Here is a 21,927-nt window from a genome sequence, read left to right as displayed (position 1 = left end):
CTTTCTTAGGCAATTTAGATCAGGATCTGGGCAATAGACGTTTCTCTCCTCTCTGCTCAGCCTCTGTCCGATTTCAGACTTAAGACCCCTGTTCTTCACAGCAGGTGCTCATCCCCACAGGGCTCTTACAAAAATTCATCCCCTTCCCGCCCCCCAAACCACGAGATAACTAAGTAAATGAAAAGAATGCGGACAGGAGTGCAGCAAAGTGTGTGGTAACTCCCAGCCTTCGATTCTTGGTAGTAATATTCAAATAGGGGCACTTCTCTTTGAGAAGTGAAGGTGTTTCTCATGGCTACAGAATTTACAGTCAGTCAGGGAGCAGACTTAACTGATCCCCGCAATCGATTCCTTCCTTTCCTTAATCCTTCCCTGCTTATTTTAGCCGCTTCTCCACCCCGCCGGGAATACCATCCAGATCTTAGTCCAGGTAGATCTGACGTCAAGAGATGGCTTTCGTCGATTTGACGTGTAAACACTCATTTCCATTCCGGCTTGGAAGGGCTGGGGCTCCACTCAGCCGGGAGACCAAAGAGCGCTCGCCACCGCCCAGCCTCTCCTCGCGCGCCTCCTATCTCAGCAGAGCCACCGGGAGCGAGAAGTGGTCCAGAGTCAGTGGGAGAAAAGGGCTAGTGTTTCTGGCTTTTCTCCTTTCTTGCATCTTTTCTTGCTTCTTTCCCCCATCTCCTTCCGACTTGTGTGCAAGCGAGTGTGTGAGCCATGGAGCGAAGAGGCTGGACTCTGCAGTGTACTGCTTTCGCTCTATTTTGCGCTTGGTGTGCACTGAGCAGTGTAAAAGCGAAGAGGCAATTTGTGAATGAATGGGCGGCAGAAATCCCCGGGGGACCGGAGGCAGCTTCGGCCATAGCGGAGGAGCTGGGCTATGACCTTTTGGGTCAGGTAAGAGTTTACACTTTACAGAAACTTTCTGGGGCCCATGGGGACTGGCGGGATTGACGCGCGATCTCCCAAGTGGGAGCCCCAGGTCGCACTCTCCTAAGCCCAGTGGCAAAGAGCAGAAGCTTCTGCAGCTCTTGCTCCTGGCGCGCTTGGAGAAAGAAGGCTTGCATTATTTATTGTTTGGGTTGGAAGCAGCTAGGCAGAACGAAGCCGCTGCAGCTGGGTAAAGCTTATTCTTGCTGTCGTCCGCTTTGGCATTTAAATCCATTCCCGCGTGGTTTGGGAGAAAAATCCCTCCACGCTTGTTCACCGAACTTGAGATGCATGCAGGATCGTACCAACGAAGAGCCCCCGGGAGAGGCACTGCGTTCTCTCCCCTGGGACTCAGCTGGTCTCTGCGTCAGGAGCCGGCTGTTTCCTTTTTTTTTTTTTTTTTTCTTCAATATGGCAGCATCAGATCTAAGTCCTGATGCAAGGAGTCAGAGAGGCTTGGTGATGTCCGCCCTCAGCCTTTCGGGCACGCCCAGGGCATTGGAAGAGCGCCAGAGGCCGGGCTCACGATCTAGAGGCTGGGGGCCCGCCGAGTGGCCTGGGGAGCGGGCGGGGAAGAGGTGAGCGGAAACACGCGGGAACACTCCCCTCGACTCTACCGGGACGTTCGGGTCTTCATCGGGAACTTGCAAAGTCTGAGCTTCACAACTTTGCTGGGTCAGACCCCCTGAAAGGTCAAAGCTTTCCCCAAAGTCTGAGCTTCACAACTTTGCTGGGTCAGACCCCCTGAAAGGTCAAGGGGCTGGAATGACTGTGGGGAAAGCTTTTCTTTCTTTTTTGTTCTCCAGCCAAATGCCTAATAGCTTCCCCGAGGGTGTCAGCTTGTGATAAAAACTTGTCTGTGCAAGGGAGAGCTGGTTTCATAGATAGCTGGGAGGAGGGTATTAAAGCATTACTAGAGTGACAGTTTAGGTGTGCGATTCCCGGGGGAACCCCAGGGGGTGTGATTTCTAATCTAAGCTTTCATTTTCCTTGGCTCAGAATCAAGCCCTCGCCCCTCGCCTTGGAACTGTGCCTCAAAGCGGGGGAGGAGGGAGTTGTAAAACATTTTGGCGGGTTTTTTCTGGAGGTGGTTGTAGAGATGCAGCTGAAGTCACAGATGAGTAATCGGCGTGGGCGTTGGCGATTCCATAGATCGAATCCTCTGGGGAATACGCCTCTCCTTGCCAGAGGCTTCATTCCCCAACTTGATGAGCCAAATTGCCTTTAAATGCCCAGCATAAACATCAATACGCAGTTTGACTTCTCGTGTCCCAGGAGCCGACTAAGACTTTTTGCTTTGCCCAGATGTTGTTCTGTACCAGGCTCCCTGTTAGGGGCTGAGGAATAATAGGAGGAAAAGAAACTTTCAGGGAATCAAGAATTTAGAGGAGATTGGTTTAGTAACAAATAATTGGAATTGCAGGTAATTTGGTGTAATAGAAGTTGCACCTGGATTCTCAATATTTGTTGATTGAGGGATTGAAGAGGGACAGGAATTGAGGAGTGTAAAAAGACAGCCCAGTGAAGGGAACATTTGTAGAGGGTTTAGGAAGAAGAGTCAAGTTGCCAGGAGAACTTGGTGAGATTGTAGAAGGCACTCAAGGCACAGAAAACATTGTAGGAAACAAAGAAGATACAAAGAAAGGAATTTAGAAGAAACTGTAAGGAATTGTTGGGATCTGAGCAAAGTGTCAGCTGTAGGTGGAATTGTACTGGTAGCTACTGTAGGCATCATGGAAATCTTGTGTATCCTATGGGGGAATAACTGGGGACTTAATCCTATAACCTTTGGGTAGCTAAATAGCACTGGTAACTATGTAGAAAGAGATTGGGTAAGAGAGCAAAAATATTCCTTTTTCTTTTTCTCACCTGTTAGCCCCAGGCATATTTCCAAACCTGGCCATTCATTATGGGAATTGCTTTTAAAATCACAAATCCCTTTGGGCGCCTGGATGGCTCAGTGGATTAAGACTCTGCTTTCCACATAGGTCATGATCTCAGGGTCCTGGGATTGAGCCCCGCACTGGGTTTTTTGCTCAGCAGGGAGTCTTCTTCCCCCTCTCTCTCTCTCTGCCTGCTGCTCTGCCTACTTGTGATTTCTCTCTCTGTGTCAAAGAAATAAATAAAATCTTAAAAAAAATAACAAATCCCAAACCAAAAAACAATAATTCAGTTTTCCTGATAAGATCTTCAAAGAAGGGTTGGAATGGTCACAGGAAGCTTTAAGAAATAGTGGGGTGGGGGTGGGGGGAATCTATATTTACATATGATTTGCATATGCTATATTTTCTCCAGCTATTTCCAGTTAAAATGGCATTACTATAGAGGGCACAGATTGCATGGAGCACTGGTGTGGTGAAAAAATAATGAATACTGTTATGCCGAAAATAAATTAAAAAAAAAAAAAGAAAGTTGGTACAAAACAATAAAAACTGTAGTTTACCCAGGGGGGAAAATGGCATTACTAACAAATATTTTAAAATAGTAATTCTTAGTAAAAGATTGATAGTGTTTTCTTAATTCTGTTTATTTCTCCCTTTGTTTACAGTGATTTAGCTTCACTACCCTGAGCTGTCTTTACCCCAGGGTAAAGACAGAATTAGAGAGGTGACCAGAAGCAAAACCAATTGATAGCAGAGGAAGAGCTAAGCATTGATGACCTTTTCCCTCTCCCCAGCTCCACGTATGGAAAGCCTTGAACTAGTGGAAAGTCGAATGGTCTCTACTAGTAGCTTATAAAAATTATCACCATTGAGTCAATGGCTGTATTTTATAACAATGATAAATCATTATAGCTGAATGTAATGTTGACCATAGAGACTACCCAAAGGGTTTTCCAGCTTTCCACAAATTATTATTCTCTGACAAGATAAATTTGATGAAGTGGATATTTTTTTAAAGAAATGTCTACCTACACAATATTGTCACACAGAAACAAACTTAGTTCCTCTGAAATCTGAAAAAGAGGTATCATTAGCCCCCAAGTATACAATGAGCCCAAGTGATAAAATTACTCAATATAGTGACAAGAGAGCAAGGGCTTCCATCGGTCTCTTCCTTATAAAGAATGGGCTTAATAAAAACTGCCTGCCTCTAAGTTACATGGGTTTCAGTCTAACAACCCATATAAATTTATTTTGCATAAAGTGGGTTTTTATTTTAATATTTTTTCTTTTATAGATTGGATCACTTGAAAATCACTATTTATTCAAACATAAAAACCATCCCCGAAGGTCTCGAAGGAGTGCCCTTCATATTACTAAGAGATTATCTGATGATGATCGTGTAAGTGTTGTGCATTTGTCTTCAAACCAATAACCTGACTTATCTGCCTTATGATTTCCAGCAAGAGCAAAAAGCACTTTGCAAATATGATTAATTTTAATTGTGGTCACAACTATCTGTCTGTAGTATTTCTTGTTATTTCTATAGGATTATAATTGCACATAATAATAACTGGATTGGAGTAGATAGATTGAGTTAAATAAATTTTACATATAATATATATAAAAGTATATGTTTAAAATACTAGCTCACAAATCCAGCTGAAGAGCACAAAAACAAATATTAAAAATTAAATTGCAGCTCTATTAAAAATGCCAATACAATCAACTAACAACCTTTCTTATACGCCTATTATTTATCAGCATTTTAATGTCCAGTGTGAGGATGCCAAAGAAATTTACATGTGAACATTGATTTTAATAAATTTCAACATAACTGAAAACACCTTTTTGCATTTCTGTTTGGTTTAGTTATATGGGGAATTAGTATTTATGATTGAGTTTTAAATCTACATCTTTATGAGCCAAATGTTTCCATAAGTATTGTATTATTTTGAAAGTATAGTAATGTTTGAAAGCATATGATCTCTTTTTATACTTGTTTGTATACATATTTAATGGTGAGACAAGAGCAGGAAATGTCTTGAATGAATATAGGCAAATAGTGTGAGGACAATTTGAATGTATATCTAGTGTACCTATTAATTTTTGAAGTCTGTTTTCAAGATCAGCAAACATATTAAAAGAAATGTTGACTATATTGGGAGTATTGATATTTGTATACACAATGTTGGCTTTTCTCAAGAATGTGCTATACTGTTTGAAATTTATTGTGGCTGGCCTGTTTTCTGTTATCATGATTTCTGTTGCCTAGGACACTCCAGAGATTATAGAAGCTTTGTGAGAAATAGAATACATCCTTTCAACTTGCTAGAAAGAAAATATAAGTGACAGAAAGGTGATAAAACTATTGAAAGTACATGGAATTCATAAACCCTGTGAAATAATTTGTTATTTATATTATTTGTTCTGAAACTGATAGAATTTTAAAGTAAATTGGTAGAATTTTAAAAGCTGAAAGGAAAAATAAAAAGGCAAATTATCAGAGTAGGGAATGACTGGGCCTTGGTTACCAGCAATCACACCTAGGCAAGGAACACTATATCAGGACCATGGACAGCAGAACAACAACTCCAAGGCATCCATGGCTACCTTTACTCAGGTCAATGATTAGATATGTGAGACCAAATCAGACTCAACATTATTTGAAAAGTTTCTTGTCCAGTGAAATCTTCCTTTTGCCATCCCAAAGCAGATGACTCATTGTATGGTCTGTGTAAACTAGGACAACTTCCAAGACTCTGGCTAGGCTTAGTCCTTGAGCAAAGCAAGAAAGAGATTTCCTTGTCTGCCTAAATGCATGCCTGACATTAATGCACAAGGAAGTCAAACTGTCCTCCCTTATCATCTTCAGAAGAAAAATGGACAGAGTGGAGAAATACCTGTTATTATTACTAAAAGTATCTCACTAAAGTGAACAAATGACCCAGTTCTATTCTTTAGAGAGTTCTTGGATAGTTGATTTGGGAGCAAATATCTCAAGTGATAATGAAGAAAGACTAAGAATTTAATCCCTAACATAACTTCATAAAAAAAGAGTCCATATAATCTTATGAAAAATTTATTTTAGAAAAATTTATTTTTCTAAACTTTATTTTTATTTTGTTTTAGAAAACATCCTAGAACCCATAGAAGGTAGCAGTGGGAAGTTGAGCTAGATGATCTTTAATGCTCTTCCCAAATCAAAAGGATTATTTACATTTAAGTACATACCTATTATATACATAAAAGAAAGATATTCCTAATTTCCTCTATTCTATTTGGTCTGCTCTTAATAGAGATTAATGTGGGATTTGGAGTTAATGACATTAATCATAACACTGTTTCCAAAAACTGAATTTTTATCTGATCAGATGGAGGAGTGCCTCTTCTTATATTCCATTTTTAAAAAATTGCTTTTGATTTTCACTTTTTTCTTTTCTTTTCTTTTCTTTTTTTGGATGGGGGATAGTATTCTTTCAAAATAGCCTTCTGAAATGCAGCAGTAGGCTATCTTTACAAGTATGTTAATGAAATCTCCAACTGTAAGTGACTCTATCAAGGATTAGTACTTGTTCCCTAGCAGCCAGCTTCCAAAGACCAACTCAGAGGACAGGCAGTATATTCCAAGCATTGAGGTACTTTAAGCCAAAACAATTAAGCTTGAACATACATGGTCTTTAAAAATAAATTATAGTGACTAATGTCTAGGGTTTCAAGTCCCTCCCAATATTTATAATAGGTTTGCCATAAATTTTCTAATTGAAAATTCAGGACACTCTTAGTGGATGGTTTTATCCTTTAATAACAAATTATTTTTTAGTTTTTATTTTTGGATCTGACTCATGAATATTCTCACATTAACAACATCCCACCAGACACTGGACTGTCATCACATGTACAACAGAGAGAATATGTTTTGGGTAGGAAAGAGTCATGTTGCCCAGTGAAATAAGAGCATAGTATTATTTCACAATGAATATAACCACAAGGCAGTTCCTCACCCTCTCAGGGTCTCAAGTATAATAGGATTATGCCATCAATGTGGGAAAGGTAATTTTTGTATTGTCAGATCTCTTTGCATAATACATGAGACTAAATTAATGGTAAGTGTGCATGGTCAGTAGTACTCATTCATCACCCTGGATCTGTTTCTCATATTAAATACTCTTAAGCAGGAGCTTGAAGCACAGGGAAGTCAGAGTTTTAGACTTACAAAGACACAGCACCTCTCTTGTCTGGCATAACATTTGCAATTTCTACCTTTTGCATGAAAAGAAAGAGAAATTAAGCTAAAAGAGCACCATAACAGCAGTCTCTGGAATATCCCAGCTTGTTGACTCATTCCATTAAAATGGACAAATTTTCAGTTACAAAACCCTAAGATGGCAAGAAAAAATCAGTCTTATGGTCCATATGCTGATGAAAGGAGACTAAACTTTTACTTCCACTGGAATCATAGTATAAATAATTTGAGGGAATCATCACTTCACTGACTCCTTCTCCTCCCTCTAAAGGTACAGTTTACTGTAATAGAGGAAATGTTCATCTCCCCAGTGGGTAGTCCCTTCTTCTCACTAAGCTGCCAGTTTGATCTGCAGTCAAACGAAAACATTTTGAACTGCCTCAACTGTGATGGGGAGGGTACTGGAGCTAGTTAGAGGGAAGATGGTTAAATAGAGGTGATTTTCTGACTGCTGATTTTCTTGCTATAAAACTCCTTGTAGGTAATATGGGCTGAACAACAGTATGAAAAAGAGAGAAGTAAACGTTCAGTTTTAAGAGACTCAGCGCTAAACCTCTTCAACGATCCAATGTGGAATCAGCAGTGGTACTTGGTAAGTACTTACAGAAGGACTGAATAGGATCTGGGCTATTATTTTGTTACATCTGCAAAATAGATTTCTTAAAAAGAGACAATTCAGTAGAAGGCCAATTTACCTGGAGATTAGAGCTGATGGGAACTTCCATGATCTGGATCTCCTGTTTCACTAGGTGGAAGTGTCTGAAACACAGCTATTAACTGCTATGAGAGGAAAGATTGTGACTTTTCTTTTCTAAAGCTTATCTGGAGCAAAGGCAGAAGAATCATGTCTTGCAAGAGTTCCAAAACAGTAATCATCGCAAAAATCACATTTGGTCAGTTACTCTTGAGAACCTTTAAATCATCCAAAGGGCACAGTGAACATGATTCAATATATACAGCCCTGAATGGCAATTCTTACATGCCAACAAGTGAGAATTTCTGAACCAAGGAACACAAGGAGAGACAAAAGTCATCTACATGCAGATTTGTAGACTTGCAAACTGCTTTACTTTTAAGATACCAAATCCTCATTGATATGTGGACATTGAGTAGAGAAATTTTTTAAAAAGGATTATTTATTTGAGAGAGAGAGACACACACAGAGAGAGAGAGAGAGAGAGAGAGAGAGAGAGAGAGAGCGCGCACAAGAGGGGAGGAGGGTCAGAGGGATAGAGAGAAGTAGACTCCCTGCTGAGCAGGGAGCCTGATGTGGGGCTCTTCCCCAGGACCTTGAGATCATGACTTAAGCTGAAGGCAGATGTTTAACCGACTGAGCCACCCAGGTGCCCCTGAGTAGAGAAATTTTAAATGCTCTTTCTTGCCTGCAGAGCCTTGCTCCATGCCTGTCTCCCTTCCATTTTAATATGAAGCTTCTATGTCAGTAATACATGTTGATGGAAGTGGTATTTTTGTTGAGAGTACTATAAAAGATAAATTTTCATGACAACCATGAGCTAAGGCTTAGATATCTTTGTTGCTTAAAGGACGGGAAAAGGGATCAATTCCTCTTGACATTCTCTTAACCTAGGCAATACTCACTCATTGCAGTAGAAGAGACTCATTAACATTTGTGTATTGACTGTATGTCAAATACTCTTCTAAGTGTTTGACATGAATGAACTCATTTAGTCTCACATCATATTGTAGATGCAATGATTATACCCATTTGGTAGATGAAGAGACAGAGACATGGGCAAGTTTAGTAACTTGCCAAAGTCATCTGGTTACCCATGGAAGGGCCATAATTCATGGCTCCAGAGGTCATACTCTTAACCACCACATTGTGTGATTGTTCTTGCAACTGACACAGAAGCCTTCTCTGGCTTTGGCCAGAAATCCATGTGTAGTTCCTACCTCCTAAATCAGTTAGTTTCATGTTGGCCTAGTAAGTTCTTTTAAGAGTTTTCCCCTACTGGGGCACCTTGGTGGCTCAGTCTGTTGAGCACCCAATTTTTGGTTTCAGGCCAGATCAAGATCTTATGAGTTGTAGGACCAGCCCCACGTTGGGCTCTGTGTCCAGTCGAGAGCCTGCTTGAAGATTCTCTCCCTTTCTACCTTCCCTCATTTTTATGTGCTCTCTCTCTAAAGTGAATGAAGACATCTTTAAAAAAAAAAAAGAGTTTTCCCCTACTTTTTGAGGAGAATCAGTCAGGGGAAATTCATTCATTGATACTTTAAGCTGTTATTATTAATAAATTTCTTACTGTCCCTTTCACCAGAAACTGGCACTTTTCTCCCTCAAACACTTGGAAATGTGCTCACCTCTCTATTTCCTTGCTGTCCAGCTTTTCTCACTTAGAGTCCCACACACTGTAACTGTCAGAAAATTTATCTGAGAAAGAAAATTTCAAATCCCCTCTCATAGATACTTACTCTCTTGAATCACTCATACTTGGAAAAAAAAAAAAAAAACCACATCACTCATACTTGGAAATAGGCAATTAAATTGCAAGTCCTGGTGAAAAGTCATCCTCCCGAGCCTTCCAGGTTCTGCTTTTAGAAAAGTTTTTAAAACATCCATGAATGACTATGGACCAGACAATGTAAAGTAGGCTCAGTGTGGCAAGGGTGGCTCAGGATTTGGGGAGAGATGGGAACATGCAACGCCAAATAAAACTTTGGTAGATAAAAAGCTTGAGCATGTCATTATGAATGAATGAAACTTAGGGATGAACTTCTTAGAAGCTATGTAACTCAGTGAGAAGGGGCACAGAGTGATTCATCCTTTCAAGTGATTTTCCATTGGAACAACTGGGAAGAGAACAGCACTCTGATGAATCACTTGGCTTTACCATCAACTTTGTTTTTTATTTCACCTAATTGCTTTCTTCTAAAAGTAGAGTGACCCTGGGGTGGGGGATGGCGGGAGATGGGTTTCCAGACTTGAGCTTCGGTTCTTATTTTGCAGCAAGTATATCATGGTTTTACCAATTCTTTGTTTTTCTTTACCAGCAAGATACTAGGATGACTGCAGCCCTGCCCAAACTGGATCTCCATGTGATACCTGTTTGGCAAAAAGGCATCACAGGCAAAGGAGTTGTTATCACAGTCCTGGATGATGGCTTGGAGTGGAATCACACAGACATCTATGAAAATTATGTGAGTCTGGACCCTCCCATGACTACAACTTAGGGAGAGGTCTACAAACACACATAGTTAAGGCTTTCCTTTTCTCAAGTGGAAGACTGCTCTGATGTTGACCTCAGGAATTAGGGCCAAGGTCTTTGCTCTTTCCTGTACCCTCCCGCCAGCAATATGAACTTTTTTGGTATCGTGATCACTGAAAGAATTCAGTGAAGCCAAGGATTTCACAAAAACATGTGTGTTGAGGAAGTGGGGAGGCACCTATACCACCTAAATTATTAAAAGCCATTCAGACTCTACATCACTTGGTATTTGGGGGCATTAAAACAAGCAAATCAAGAATAATGCCTGAGATCATTTTCACAGTCTTCTTCCTCACATCCTTTATAGGTGAATATCTCTGACATTGTGAAATTATGTGAATGAGATTCCTTCCATTCAAATTCAAAATGTACACCATGTGGTGTAAAAATGGCAAGCTGAGAAAAGAAATGTTTATTATGAACAGAAAATAAGTAAATGATAACTGCTTGTCTGTTAAGTACTACATGATATCTTAGGCCTTTAGATCAGTGTTTCATCTTTATGATTGTCCCTCGTCTTTCTCTCATCCTTTCTATTCCTTCAAAATTCCCCAGTTAAAGAGCAAAGGACAAGGGAAGAAAAAAAAAGAGATAAAAAGATTAGTAGAAAGTAGGAGTTATTGAAAGATGTGGAAAATGTAGAGAAAAATACTGGTTAACAGAACTCCTATGTGGGAGATGTTTAAGTGTAGCAATCTGTTTGGAAAAGGAGGTGGGCCTAGAAGTTTGTCTCCTATTTCAAGCACACTCTTTTTAATTAAATCACATGTTTATTTCATGTAACTGGAAAGGCTGAAGGAGATTGCTGCAGACCTGAGCCCCACCCCACAGTCATCTATTTGCACCGATAATCGTTAAGAGAGATGAGTATCCAAGTGTCGCTAACTAGCTCTAGAGCTTAGTTAAATCATCCAACCTCTCTGGGTCTCAGTTTTCTCTTTTAAAAAATGAGGTGGTCGAACTAAGTAAACTGTGATTCCTTCTGGTTCTAATAGCCTATGAACTTCAGAGAATTATATAGGTCTGCTAACGTTCACTGAGAATTGGATGGTTGTTCACTTTTCTGTGTACATCTTTTATGCCTGGCTTATGGGTATAACAATTGATCAATAACTGGGCCAGAAACTGTGAAATGCAGATTTCTGAGCTATCCGCCAGGCTGGAGGGAGTAGAGGCAAAAAGCTTGGGAAGTGCTACTTTTTTTTTTCTTTTTTAAAATGATGCTACAGGGTTATTTCTATTGTCTCTTTAGGATCCAGACGCTAGTTATGATTTTAACGATAATGACCATGATCCATTTCCCCGTTATGATCCCACAAATGAGAACAAGTGAGTAAATGTGGATTTGGGGGGAATATGTACTTTAAAATGCTTTTATCTTATTTGAGAAAATTACACTGTAAATATGATCCATATTTCAGCTCTCAGAGAAGTTTTCATGCACACCATGCACACCACAATATTTGGTTGCTTTTAAAACAGAAACCAATGTTTCTATTTTTATGTTTCTTTTGGCTTCCAGGACCACATTTCAATTAAACTTTCTTCTTAGGTTATGCAATGCTCCCCTCAAATGGTGCTGATAGTTATAGCTTTAGAAAGAATGTTTGGGTCTTAAAGAGCAAAATCCTACATCCCATCTTCTCCAACATCAATTCCTCTATGAATCCTTTCCTATTAGCAAACATATTTGATGTTAGTTGTGGAAATAAAAATAGATGACAAAGATAACAAATTCCCATGACTTCTTTTGGTGGCTACAGCCACGCTCACCATTTCCCTCCAAAAAGTATGGCCAGATACCAGACAACAGAGATGTATTCTGAGGCCTGGTCCTCAAACCCAACGCATTTTCTGGGGGCATTGGACAAGTCAGTAGTCTCTCCCCAAGTTTTTGCTGGGTACTGTAAAACTAAAGGGAAGAGAAAAAGAATATCTTCTGACTCCTGATTCTTGCTAGTAACCACAAAGTGTTGAGGGAGGCCAAGAACCAGAGCTGATAAAGCAAGAAGCCAAATAAAGAGCCAGAGGCAAGAGACTTTTTAACCATTTTTTTCCTAGCTGCAAAGAAACTTCATCCTTTAGCCACATGGTCTCATGTGAGGAGCCTTCTTTTACAATATCTCCCATAACTTCAAGAAGACTTCCATACTTCCTTCCTCATTTTCATTTTCTTCTTCATTTCATTTCTTCTTCTTTCATTTCTTCTTCATTTTCTCCACCCAGACTTGCCCCAGAGTTGATCAAAACCAAGGCAAAATTAGAGCTTGCTGTTACAATCAGGATGTAAAGATTCTACATAAAGGGGTTTCATTTTTTCTCTGTATGGCTTTCTCTCTCTTGGACTATTACCCAACTTGGGTCAACTGTATTCTCTCCTGCTTGCTCTTTTCTCCCTTCTTCCCTCTTCCTTATTCTCACTCAGAGTTCCCATGTGGCTGGTGGAGTAATGTTGACCTGAAGTTGTGTCTTTGGATGGTTTCCCCCTCTAGAAGGCCAACAAACACCAGGAAGAGAGTTGAGGCTCATGTCCTTAGCCTCAACTTCTGCATGTATCTTTCCTTCTTGGGGAGAAAGGGAAGCTTGGGGAGGGTTCCAAGATATTTCTTCTTTCTGTACCATTTACTTCTAGGGTTTATTTCTTAAAGGGGTTAACTAGAAACAATACATAGAAGTTAGAATACTCCAGTAACAGTACAGTAAGAACCACCAGGGGGTGCTTTGAAGGAAACTGGGACATCTCAGAACTTAAGGCAGGAGCCCCAGACAAATTTTCAGCCATATTTCTAAGTCAAGGCAGTGCAGGGGCAGGAGGAATGTGTGCTCTTTTGGAGCATGACATTGTAATGTTAGCATGGCTAGTAGTCATGGCTTTGCCAATTATCAGTATAGAAGGTGACCTCGAGGAATTCATTGACCTCTCTCCCTGTCTCTATTTTTCATTTTGTCTCCCCAAATGGGTGATAAGGCACTTGCTCTCTACCCTCTTGAACAGAACTTCTAAGGAAATGGGCAATAAGTTCTTAGAAGAAAGGGGGCAGTTTATTCTAAGAAGTTAGAATAAAGTAAAAATGACAACTCTCATTCTGTCCCCTTGGTGAAGACCAAAAGAGAAATCTGCTCTCAGCTGGATGGGTGCAGCTGAGGAGACTATTAGCTAGAGCCATCAGCCTTCTTCCTAGGCCATGTCCTTGAGGTCTGGCCCCAGGATCCAGTGTGGATGATAAATTGTGTGGTGGCTGCATGATAGCCAAATACTTGGTAAAATGATATTCTCAAGAGTTTCTCTACTCATGAGAAGGAGGGGCTCAGATTTCCCTTTTTTGTTCCCCCCCAAAAGGGGAGTCTTATATCCAATATTCATAATACTGGATAGCCAATGCAATAGCCACATTTCCCTCAATTTACAGAGCTCCAAAGCCTTCAGAGAAGTAGCTCATATAATGGTACTTACTTTGTGCCTGAATACACTGAGTTTCCAGAACAAAGCCTGCCATGGACCTCCCACATAGCATCCAGTTAGTGTGACACAGACAAATAGCTAGGAGTATAGGATATACAGCTGGATTTGGGTTAAATATTAGCTCTACCACTTTAAAGTTGGGTGACCTTGAATAAATTATTTAACTGCTTTAGTGCCTCAGTTTTATCATTTATTAAAAAGGGATAATAATAATAGCTACTTTGTTGGGTTATTATGGAGATTAAATGAGTTTATATATGTAATTAGCTTGTATAGTATCTAGTGCATAGAAAAAGTTTTGTTTGCTATGGTGATTATGATGATGACGACCAAGTCTCTTCATTTAGCAGCAAAGACAGACCTCCTTTCACTAAGAAATCAACATGACAAGAATTACAACATCTGAGAGGAGCAGTGACAGAGACAAGTCCATTTTCTGAGCCAATTCAGAATCTGCTCTTTGAAAATTACACAATAAGTAACTACCTCTCAGGGTCCTCTTGACTATCAACCAAAAAGGGAGCATCCCTATCATTTAACAAAAGGTAAAATATAAAATAGAGTTGCCCTTCTAGCATGTGTCAGAAATAAATCCCCTAGGTTTAGAAAATGAATGGCTCCATTTTGTCTTGGGCTTTATAGCAGTTAGAGACCTATTATCTCCCAATTCCAAGGGCATTATCTCTCCAAAGTATCTGTGTTGCTGCTGTTCTTTATTACTATGTAAATGAGATTAATAGAAGCTGCATTTGAATTCTCCTCTGCAAATCAAAAAAGGAATCACTAAATAAAATCTCAAAAGTGCAGGTAACTCTTACTATTAAGCTGGCATGAATCTATATTCAGAATTTCAATACCAATTACAGATTATTTTTCTAGTTAAATAACATGGGTGACAAGGGTATTTTAACTAGGATAATAGTAGTCTTTAAACTATCTTGTGGAATAATTTTTTAAAAATCAATTTGTTTAAATGCCAGTTACTACCATTGTTCTAAAATAATAAAGGGTTCTTTTATCTCAGATCCTAAGTTAAGGAAAGAAAAAAAGCTGTAGGTCTACAAAGAATGACATAGTACCACTTTAATAAAGCCTTCCGTTTTTCTCAAGGTGTGGAGGTGGGAAGTGAGGGTAAGAGGAGGGAAAAGTATCAATCCTTTTTTGTACCATGATCCTACTGCACCTTTCAAGAACATAATTTTCAGTATGCAAGGAGAGATAAATCATAGGTGTTGTCACTTTGCATCATTCTTAGGACAGAGGTGCTATCTGTCAACAGTACGATTCTATTGGCTCAGGCTGGACATTCTGCTATCCTGGCCCTAGGGAAATGGAAATAGAGGTGGTGGTGACTTCTAGAAACACAATTTCTGGAGGGTGACAACTCAGTTTCTTCTTCTACAAAAGCAAAGAGAGCTAACCCATCAAAGAAACATAAGGCTCCTTTTATGAGCTCGATGTACACACAATTCTCAGAGAATGGGTGTGTTGGTCAGGGCATCTTAGGCTGCAAGTGAGAATCCTAATTCAAAGATGAAGTAAGGTGGGGATTAAAAAAAAAATCATCCAAGGAATGGTCTAGCTTCAGGCTTTCCAAGATCCAAGAGCTCAAATAATATGCTAGTAGGACCTTAATCAGTCTATCGCTTAGCTGCTTGCCTCCAATTAGCTACATTCTTAAAAAGAAAAAAAATTTTTTTTTTTTTTTTTGGCTTGGCAGCAAAATCCGCATGGGTCACGTGGAACTTAAAGCTATACATTCTAGAGAAAGAATAGAATTCTCTCCCCCAGAATATGCAATAATCCTTGAAAGCTGTCTGGGAAGAGGAGACTCATGACAGAATCACAAGGAGTATGAGAAAGTACTTCCCTGAAGGAGGAAATGCTAGGAGAAAAAAGAAGAAGAAGAAGAAGAAGAAGAAGAAGAAGAAGAAGAAGCAGCAGCAGCAGCAGCAGCAGATGTCTGCTACATTAGGAAAGACCTTGAATTAAAAATAATTACATTGTTCTGACTTAGGATTCCTCTCCAGTATTAACATGAAGAAATAGACACATCGTTTAGCAAAAGGAGACCAAGAAATCATCTTTAGTACTTTAGGAAAAAAAAATGAGAGAGAGAAATGAAACAGAATTATTTTGGGTAGTCAATGTAGAATTTGTATATTCCTGCAACAGATGTCTAGCGTAGTAGTGCCTAAAACTAGGTGGCTGGCAGTGCTGCCGAGAGCTAACTCTTCCCCTCTTTCCTATGGCGGCTCCTGCAAAGCACCAACAGCCTCTACACTGCTCTCAGGGGCTTCCACTATGGGATGAAGCTATTAAATAAATTCACATTAAAGTTCTCTTGACTTATTGACCCTCTTAAGGTCGGGGGGGTGGGAAAAGATGATTATCCTCAGATTTTCAGAACTGATGTTTTGATGGTGGACTCTGCTCTGTTTTAGAGATGGACTTTTCCCTCCAGATACTCTGAAACCAGCAATTATCCTCTTTGCCTGATGGCAAAACCAGTCTTGTTCAGGCTTCTGGCTCCAATCAGAGTTGCAGGACGACACTGGTTTCCCAATTAGCCAGTAGTATCCTGTTAAAATTTCAAACTCCCCCCGGTACTAGAAAACCCTGTTGCTTTAGTTTGGTGGAGGATGTTTAGGGGGCGGGAAGAGGGCTTGAGAGGAGAATTTTGTTCTACTTATCCTACTAGGACTGGTCCAGGATAGCCTACTTTAAGGAAGTCACTAGATAGGGCTTAAGGAACAACTTCACCAAAACGTATGGAGCAGAAGCCATTTCTCTGAAACAGTACACTAGCCACCACTCCATGTTCTGTACATGCAATATGGCATGAGTTGTCACAAACCCCCGAGGACAGGTGACTTACTCAAGGTCACACCACTGGTCAGGGGCAGAAGCTGGAAAGTGAATCACATATTTCAGCTCCAGTTCCTGTATCATCTGATACCTACACTTCATCTAAAACTATCAGGCAGGAGACCAGCAACAAGGTTGACAAAAAATTAGTATGGCCACGTACCAGGGACTCATGTGCAAATGACAGTTGCACTCATTCCTGTTTTATAATTCCTATTTTTCATCTTCAGACATGGGACCAGATGTGCAGGAGAAATCGCCATGCAAGCAAATAATCACAAGTGTGGGGTCGGAGTTGCATATAATTCCAAAGTTGGAGGTAAAGCAGAGGGTTGCTCCTACAGTTTTGAACTTTAATTCGAGTCTTACAACACCTGGTGTAAATGAGGGGGGAAAAAGGGGGTTTTCAACAACCAGAGGGAGAAATGAGCTCCATGTAATATGTGCTGTAGGATTTAAGTGTGATTTGAAAACAAATCAATGGCTCTGGATTCCTAAAAAAAAAAAAAATGATAGCTGAATTTAGCCTATACATCTTCATGGGGAGAAAAATGGAAATGTTGAAAAGCTTTTGAACCAAAGCTAATTTTCTCTGTGTGCTAATTTACAAGGGTTTGTTATTGAGTGCTTGCTAAGAGAACAGAAGGAGGAGGTAAATTTAGACAAAGACTTTCCCTGCCTCTCAATTCTCTCATTCTTCATTTCATAGCAAATAATGGTCTTAAGAAAATAAAAGAATGCATACTGGTTACATGAAGAAGCCAAAGGTTATCTTTGACAGCACAGATTTAAAATCTAGTAGTTGCAGTGAGAGTCTTTGTGGAGAAACATATGGTAAATTCCATCGGGGCAATTAAATAGAGGAAATATTTACAAGCCTTAAAAGAAATTATCACAATATTATACACCTGAAACTAATATAACACTCTATGCTAACTAACTGGAATTAAAATAAAAAACCTTAAAAAAATAGTAAAGGGAAACCAACAAGGGCTAACAAATGAAAACAGATGTAATTATCTTTAGGCCTAAAGGAGCAAGAGGAAAGAGAGGTCAGTGGCAACAGAAGAAAGTTGGGGCCATGGGAGAGAACCACTGGACAGGAGCTATGGCCCTGAGTGCAACGACGGGGCTTCCTCTAGGCGACGAGGATCCCAGCAAATGATTACCTCATTCTCCTCTCATCCCCCACCCTCCTGCTATGGTCTTCAGTTGACTGATGCCCACGAGAAGACAAGAGAACCCATTGACCCAGTCCATCTTCCTGTGAAGATGGGTGGACAGTGGACCAGCAGAGGCTCACATAGAATATAATCATTGTCTCTCCTCTTTTCACTATCCCTAGCTTGGGCTTTTACAGTTATGCTAGCAACTTTGCGTTTAGTTTGTCTTCCAAACTACAATAAAAGAGATCAATTGTACAATATGCCAATGATAGTAAAACTCCTTTTAAACTCTGCACAAGTATACATTGGGTTTGGTTATTATTTCCTTTTAAGAGATCAAATAAGCACATCATGGCACATACAATGAATCTCTCCCTAATACAGCATACTATTACATTTTGTGTCATTCCTGATCTCTCTGATACCAGCATTGTCAAAATGCTGTGTTTTTTCCCTTTTTTTTTTTTAAAGCACTATGTTAATTAAAAAAAAAAAAAATGAAGGCAGAAGCACAAATCAGGTAATCACCTAGAGAAATACTTCACATTTTAAGTCATGATGAACTAGCTATAGTTTGCAAGAGAATCTTCTGATCCCTTCATTTTATAGAGAAGTAATCAGGAACAAAATTCTCAAGGTAACAGCTGGTTTGTGGCAGTGTAGAAGTAAAACACAAGACATCTGATTCCAAGTCCACTGAGATTTTTTTCATTACTCCACCCTTTGATGGTCTAGACCCGAATGCATTTTTTAATAATACGTTTCACTTATTAGGCACCACTGACTCTACAACACATTACACATGGTGTACTCTAAGTTAACAGGTGAGATTTGGTTGTCAAATTTCTGGGATTCAAGTTCGAGCTCCCCCGTTTCAAGCTGGGTGGCCCTGAGCAAGTCATTGTCCCTCTCTGGACTTATAGTCCACCTGTAAAATGGGGGAAATTATGACATCAACCTCAAATCATTGTCCTAATGATAGAGGAATCTGTATGTTTAAGGCCTTAGCATGGTCACTGCATATAGTATATCCTCAATGCACATAAGCTGCTACCATCCCCATAAAGACTAAAGAAACTGAGGCACAAGATTTTAAGTGGCTTGCCCAAGATCACACAGCTAGTAAGTAGAGCTCGGATTTTTTTCTTTTTCCCAAAGTAAATTTTTAACCAGTTTTGTTTCAATCAATATGAGTTTCACTAATTATGTTAATTACATGTTCTTTTACCCATGCTCCATAGTAAATAATAGCATGCAAATATGAGGCTGTGCACTCTACTACATGATCAGTCTGGGAGCCAGGAATAACTGGGTAGCTGTCCGTATTTGTCTAAATTGCTTTTGCCTTCCTGGCTCTTGAATACATGAGTCTGATGACAGGTGACAGCCTGTTAGAAAGCACAAAGAGCTACCGCGTCTGCCTTCTCCTAATGAAAAATGATTCCCCCTCAGGAGAAAAATCCACAGCAATGATTTCATCCTTGAGATTATTTAGAAGAAAAGGAAGCATGTTCCTTGAAAATGTGTCTCACAAACACATAAAAGAATGGCCTCTAGGTTATTTTTAATCAGGGCTCAGAAACAAGAGTTCTTTCCCTATTTGCTAGTTTCCTATTGTGGATAGATCTTTTCAACCCACACAGTGTCCCAAACAGAATTCTTCGTGTGGCACAGGCTAGGCAACAGTCTTTCGTGGTATAATCATGAACAGACAGGTCAAGGGAGGGTTGTTCGATGCCTTTTTTCAAAAGCTGTCTTGTTATTTTCACGCTGTTGGGACAACAAAGGGAGGGGAGACATTTTGTAATCAGTACCAATCATGGTCACTGCTTAGTGCATAGAGTTATCTCTAAAGGGCAGATACCAAAGCTTATGGAGGCAGTGACTTGTATCTTCCTTCTGTGCTCATAGCAGCCCTGATCACAGGCACTTGAGATCCAGTGGTTACTCTGTTTTTTACTCTTTTGAGAGTCTTCTGTAAAATGAATATTAAGAAAAATAAAATTAAGAGCATTACACCATCTACATGTACATGCTGACATCCACTTACGTGTTTTTTGTCTGGTTTACTGTTCAGGCATAAGAATGCTGGATGGCATTGTGACTGATGCCATTGAAGCCAGTTCAATTGGCTTCAATCCCGGACATGTGGATATTTACAGCGCCAGCTGGGGCCCTAATGATGACGGGAAAACTGTGGAGGGGCCTGGCCGACTGGCCCAGAAAGCTTTTGAATATGGTGTCAAGCAGGTAAGGTGCTTAACACAGAACCACCTGAAGTGAAACATGACCATTTGGATAGCAAGGAAAGGGACGAGCATTTAGCTTATATGGAGAGAAATGGCTTTGAATTTCTTGTCATTATTTACAATTTGAAATGCATTTAGAGAACCAGATCATTCTTCAGAGGGACAGAAGTTAAGGGTCCAGAGAGTTTTACCCATTTGGGTCTGACATGCAACATAGATTCTTTACTCTTAGAATAGTTACTTTAAAAAATATTCTGGAAATAAAATTTTAAAAAAAACTAAAAAAAAAAAAAAAGTAAATAAATCAGAAAAAGTTTAATAAAATAAATTTAAAATAAGAAGTACTCTGGATAGGTCCTTTTTCATTTTCCTGCGGCTTTTGGATTTGTACACTAGGGAAACTACCACCCAGACTTCTTTCCAATCTTTCCAATCTTTGGAAATGCATCCTTAAATAAAGCTAGGTGCTAATTCCCATTTTGGACATGCCAGGTGCGGACTTGTGCCTTGGTGGTATTGCCCTGTTTACTCCATTCTTACCAGGATTCTAAGGCTTCATTCTGCACAGGATCAAACAAAAGTAGGAACTTCGGAGAGCACAGACTGAGAAGTCATAGAAAGAGTAGCCTTGACGAGCTACATTCAGCTGAAGAGTCCCTTTTAATGCAGCTGCAAAACAGATCTGAATAATGCCTGATTTTTGTCATTCTATCAGTCAGCCAGAAGATGCAAGCAGCAAGAAAGGGAGGAAGTTCAAAGATTAAAACACAGTGACATAAGCCAAGGGAGAAGTGCAAAATTATGAGCAAGTGCTAAGGGCCAGAGTGCTAAGGGCCTGCACAGTGAGGAAAAGAAAGAAAAGCTCTCACTCAGACCCATGTCAGAGAGGGCCCAGAGGAAGGTAGCCTGATAGAGTCCCAGCCTGGAGGCTTCTTATATGCAGCCTCATGGGCTTTCCCACAGGGAGGCTGGAGGACCCGACGTTGAAACCGACTCCAAATATCTATCTCGGAGAACCTCTCTTGCATGTATTTGTGGGGGATTTCACTGGGGTGTGCAGCAATCCCAAGAGATGACGGATGTGATCTAGTCTGGCTTTTCCTTTAGGGGAGACAAGGAAAGGGCTCCATCTTCGTGTGGGCTTCTGGGAACGGGGGGCGTCAGGGTGATAACTGTGACTGTGACGGCTACACGGACAGCATCTACACCATCTCCATCAGCAGTGCCTCACAGCAAGGCCTGTCCCCCTGGTATGCTGAGAAGTGCTCCTCCACCCTGGCCACCTCATACAGCAGTGGGGATTACACCGACCAGCGAATCGTACGTTGCTTTTGTCTGACTCCTCTGCTTAGGTAGGAGAGCGTGGCTCGTGTCCCACAAGATCCTTGGGTCGGTACCTTTGGTAAAGTTGATTTGCTTAAGCTTGAGGGCTCAGCTGGAGACTCGCACCATACTCCCCTGAAAGGCTGGTGTATATTGGCAAGTTTTCTCTCTCAAGGATAATGACATCTCTGCCAAGACGATGTTGCCTGCCATTTTTAAACTTGCCCCTGAGAAGCCACTAAGCTGTCATTACATACAGCCAAGAATCCAAATGTCTATTCTGCTTGTGTGATGCCTCCCTGAGAATAGCCTTAAAGAAGATTTCAGGGTTGTAGGGCCTGTCCCACCCTTGGACTTGTTGATCTTTAATAGCAGGGATATGGTCTGTCTTGCTCTTTAGCAGATGATAAAAATACAGAGCACACCCTAGTTCTATCTCCTAATAATGGGTGACCTGCAGGAAAATAACAGTCTCACTTTCCCCCAAGATTAACTTCTTAGCTGCTGAATAAACAGCTCAGGAAGGTTATATACCCAGAGAGCATCTCTAGCTCACACTTGGCTGTGCC

At 40.3% G+C, this 21,927-nt stretch overlaps 1 protein-coding gene across 1 annotated transcript in view; it reads left to right on the top strand.

Annotated features, from left to right (window-relative positions):
• Positions 1-398: 398 nt before the first annotated feature.
• The window catches only part of PCSK1 (proprotein convertase subtilisin/kexin type 1), a 44,622-nt gene continuing 23,093 nt past the window's right edge, over positions 399-21,927 (top strand). Inside the window, exons 1-8 of the mRNA XM_059175517.1 lie at positions 399-900; positions 4,114-4,218; positions 7,544-7,654; positions 10,075-10,221; positions 11,542-11,618; positions 16,851-16,939; positions 19,864-20,036; positions 21,143-21,355. Of these exons, the coding sequence (XP_059031500.1) occupies positions 721-900; positions 4,114-4,218; positions 7,544-7,654; positions 10,075-10,221; positions 11,542-11,618; positions 16,851-16,939; positions 19,864-20,036; positions 21,143-21,355 (1,095 nt within the window). The 5' untranslated portion in view covers positions 399-720. The remainder of the gene's footprint in view (positions 901-4,113; positions 4,219-7,543; positions 7,655-10,074; positions 10,222-11,541; positions 11,619-16,850; positions 16,940-19,863; positions 20,037-21,142; positions 21,356-21,927) is intronic.

This window comes from Mustela lutreola, chromosome 5 (genome assembly GCF_030435805.1).
Source record: "Mustela lutreola isolate mMusLut2 chromosome 5, mMusLut2.pri, whole genome shotgun sequence".
Lineage (NCBI taxonomy): Eukaryota > Metazoa > Chordata > Mammalia > Carnivora > Mustelidae > Mustela > Mustela lutreola.
Note: the sequence above shows the minus strand (reverse complement) of the source record. Positions and strands in the feature narration are given on the sequence as shown.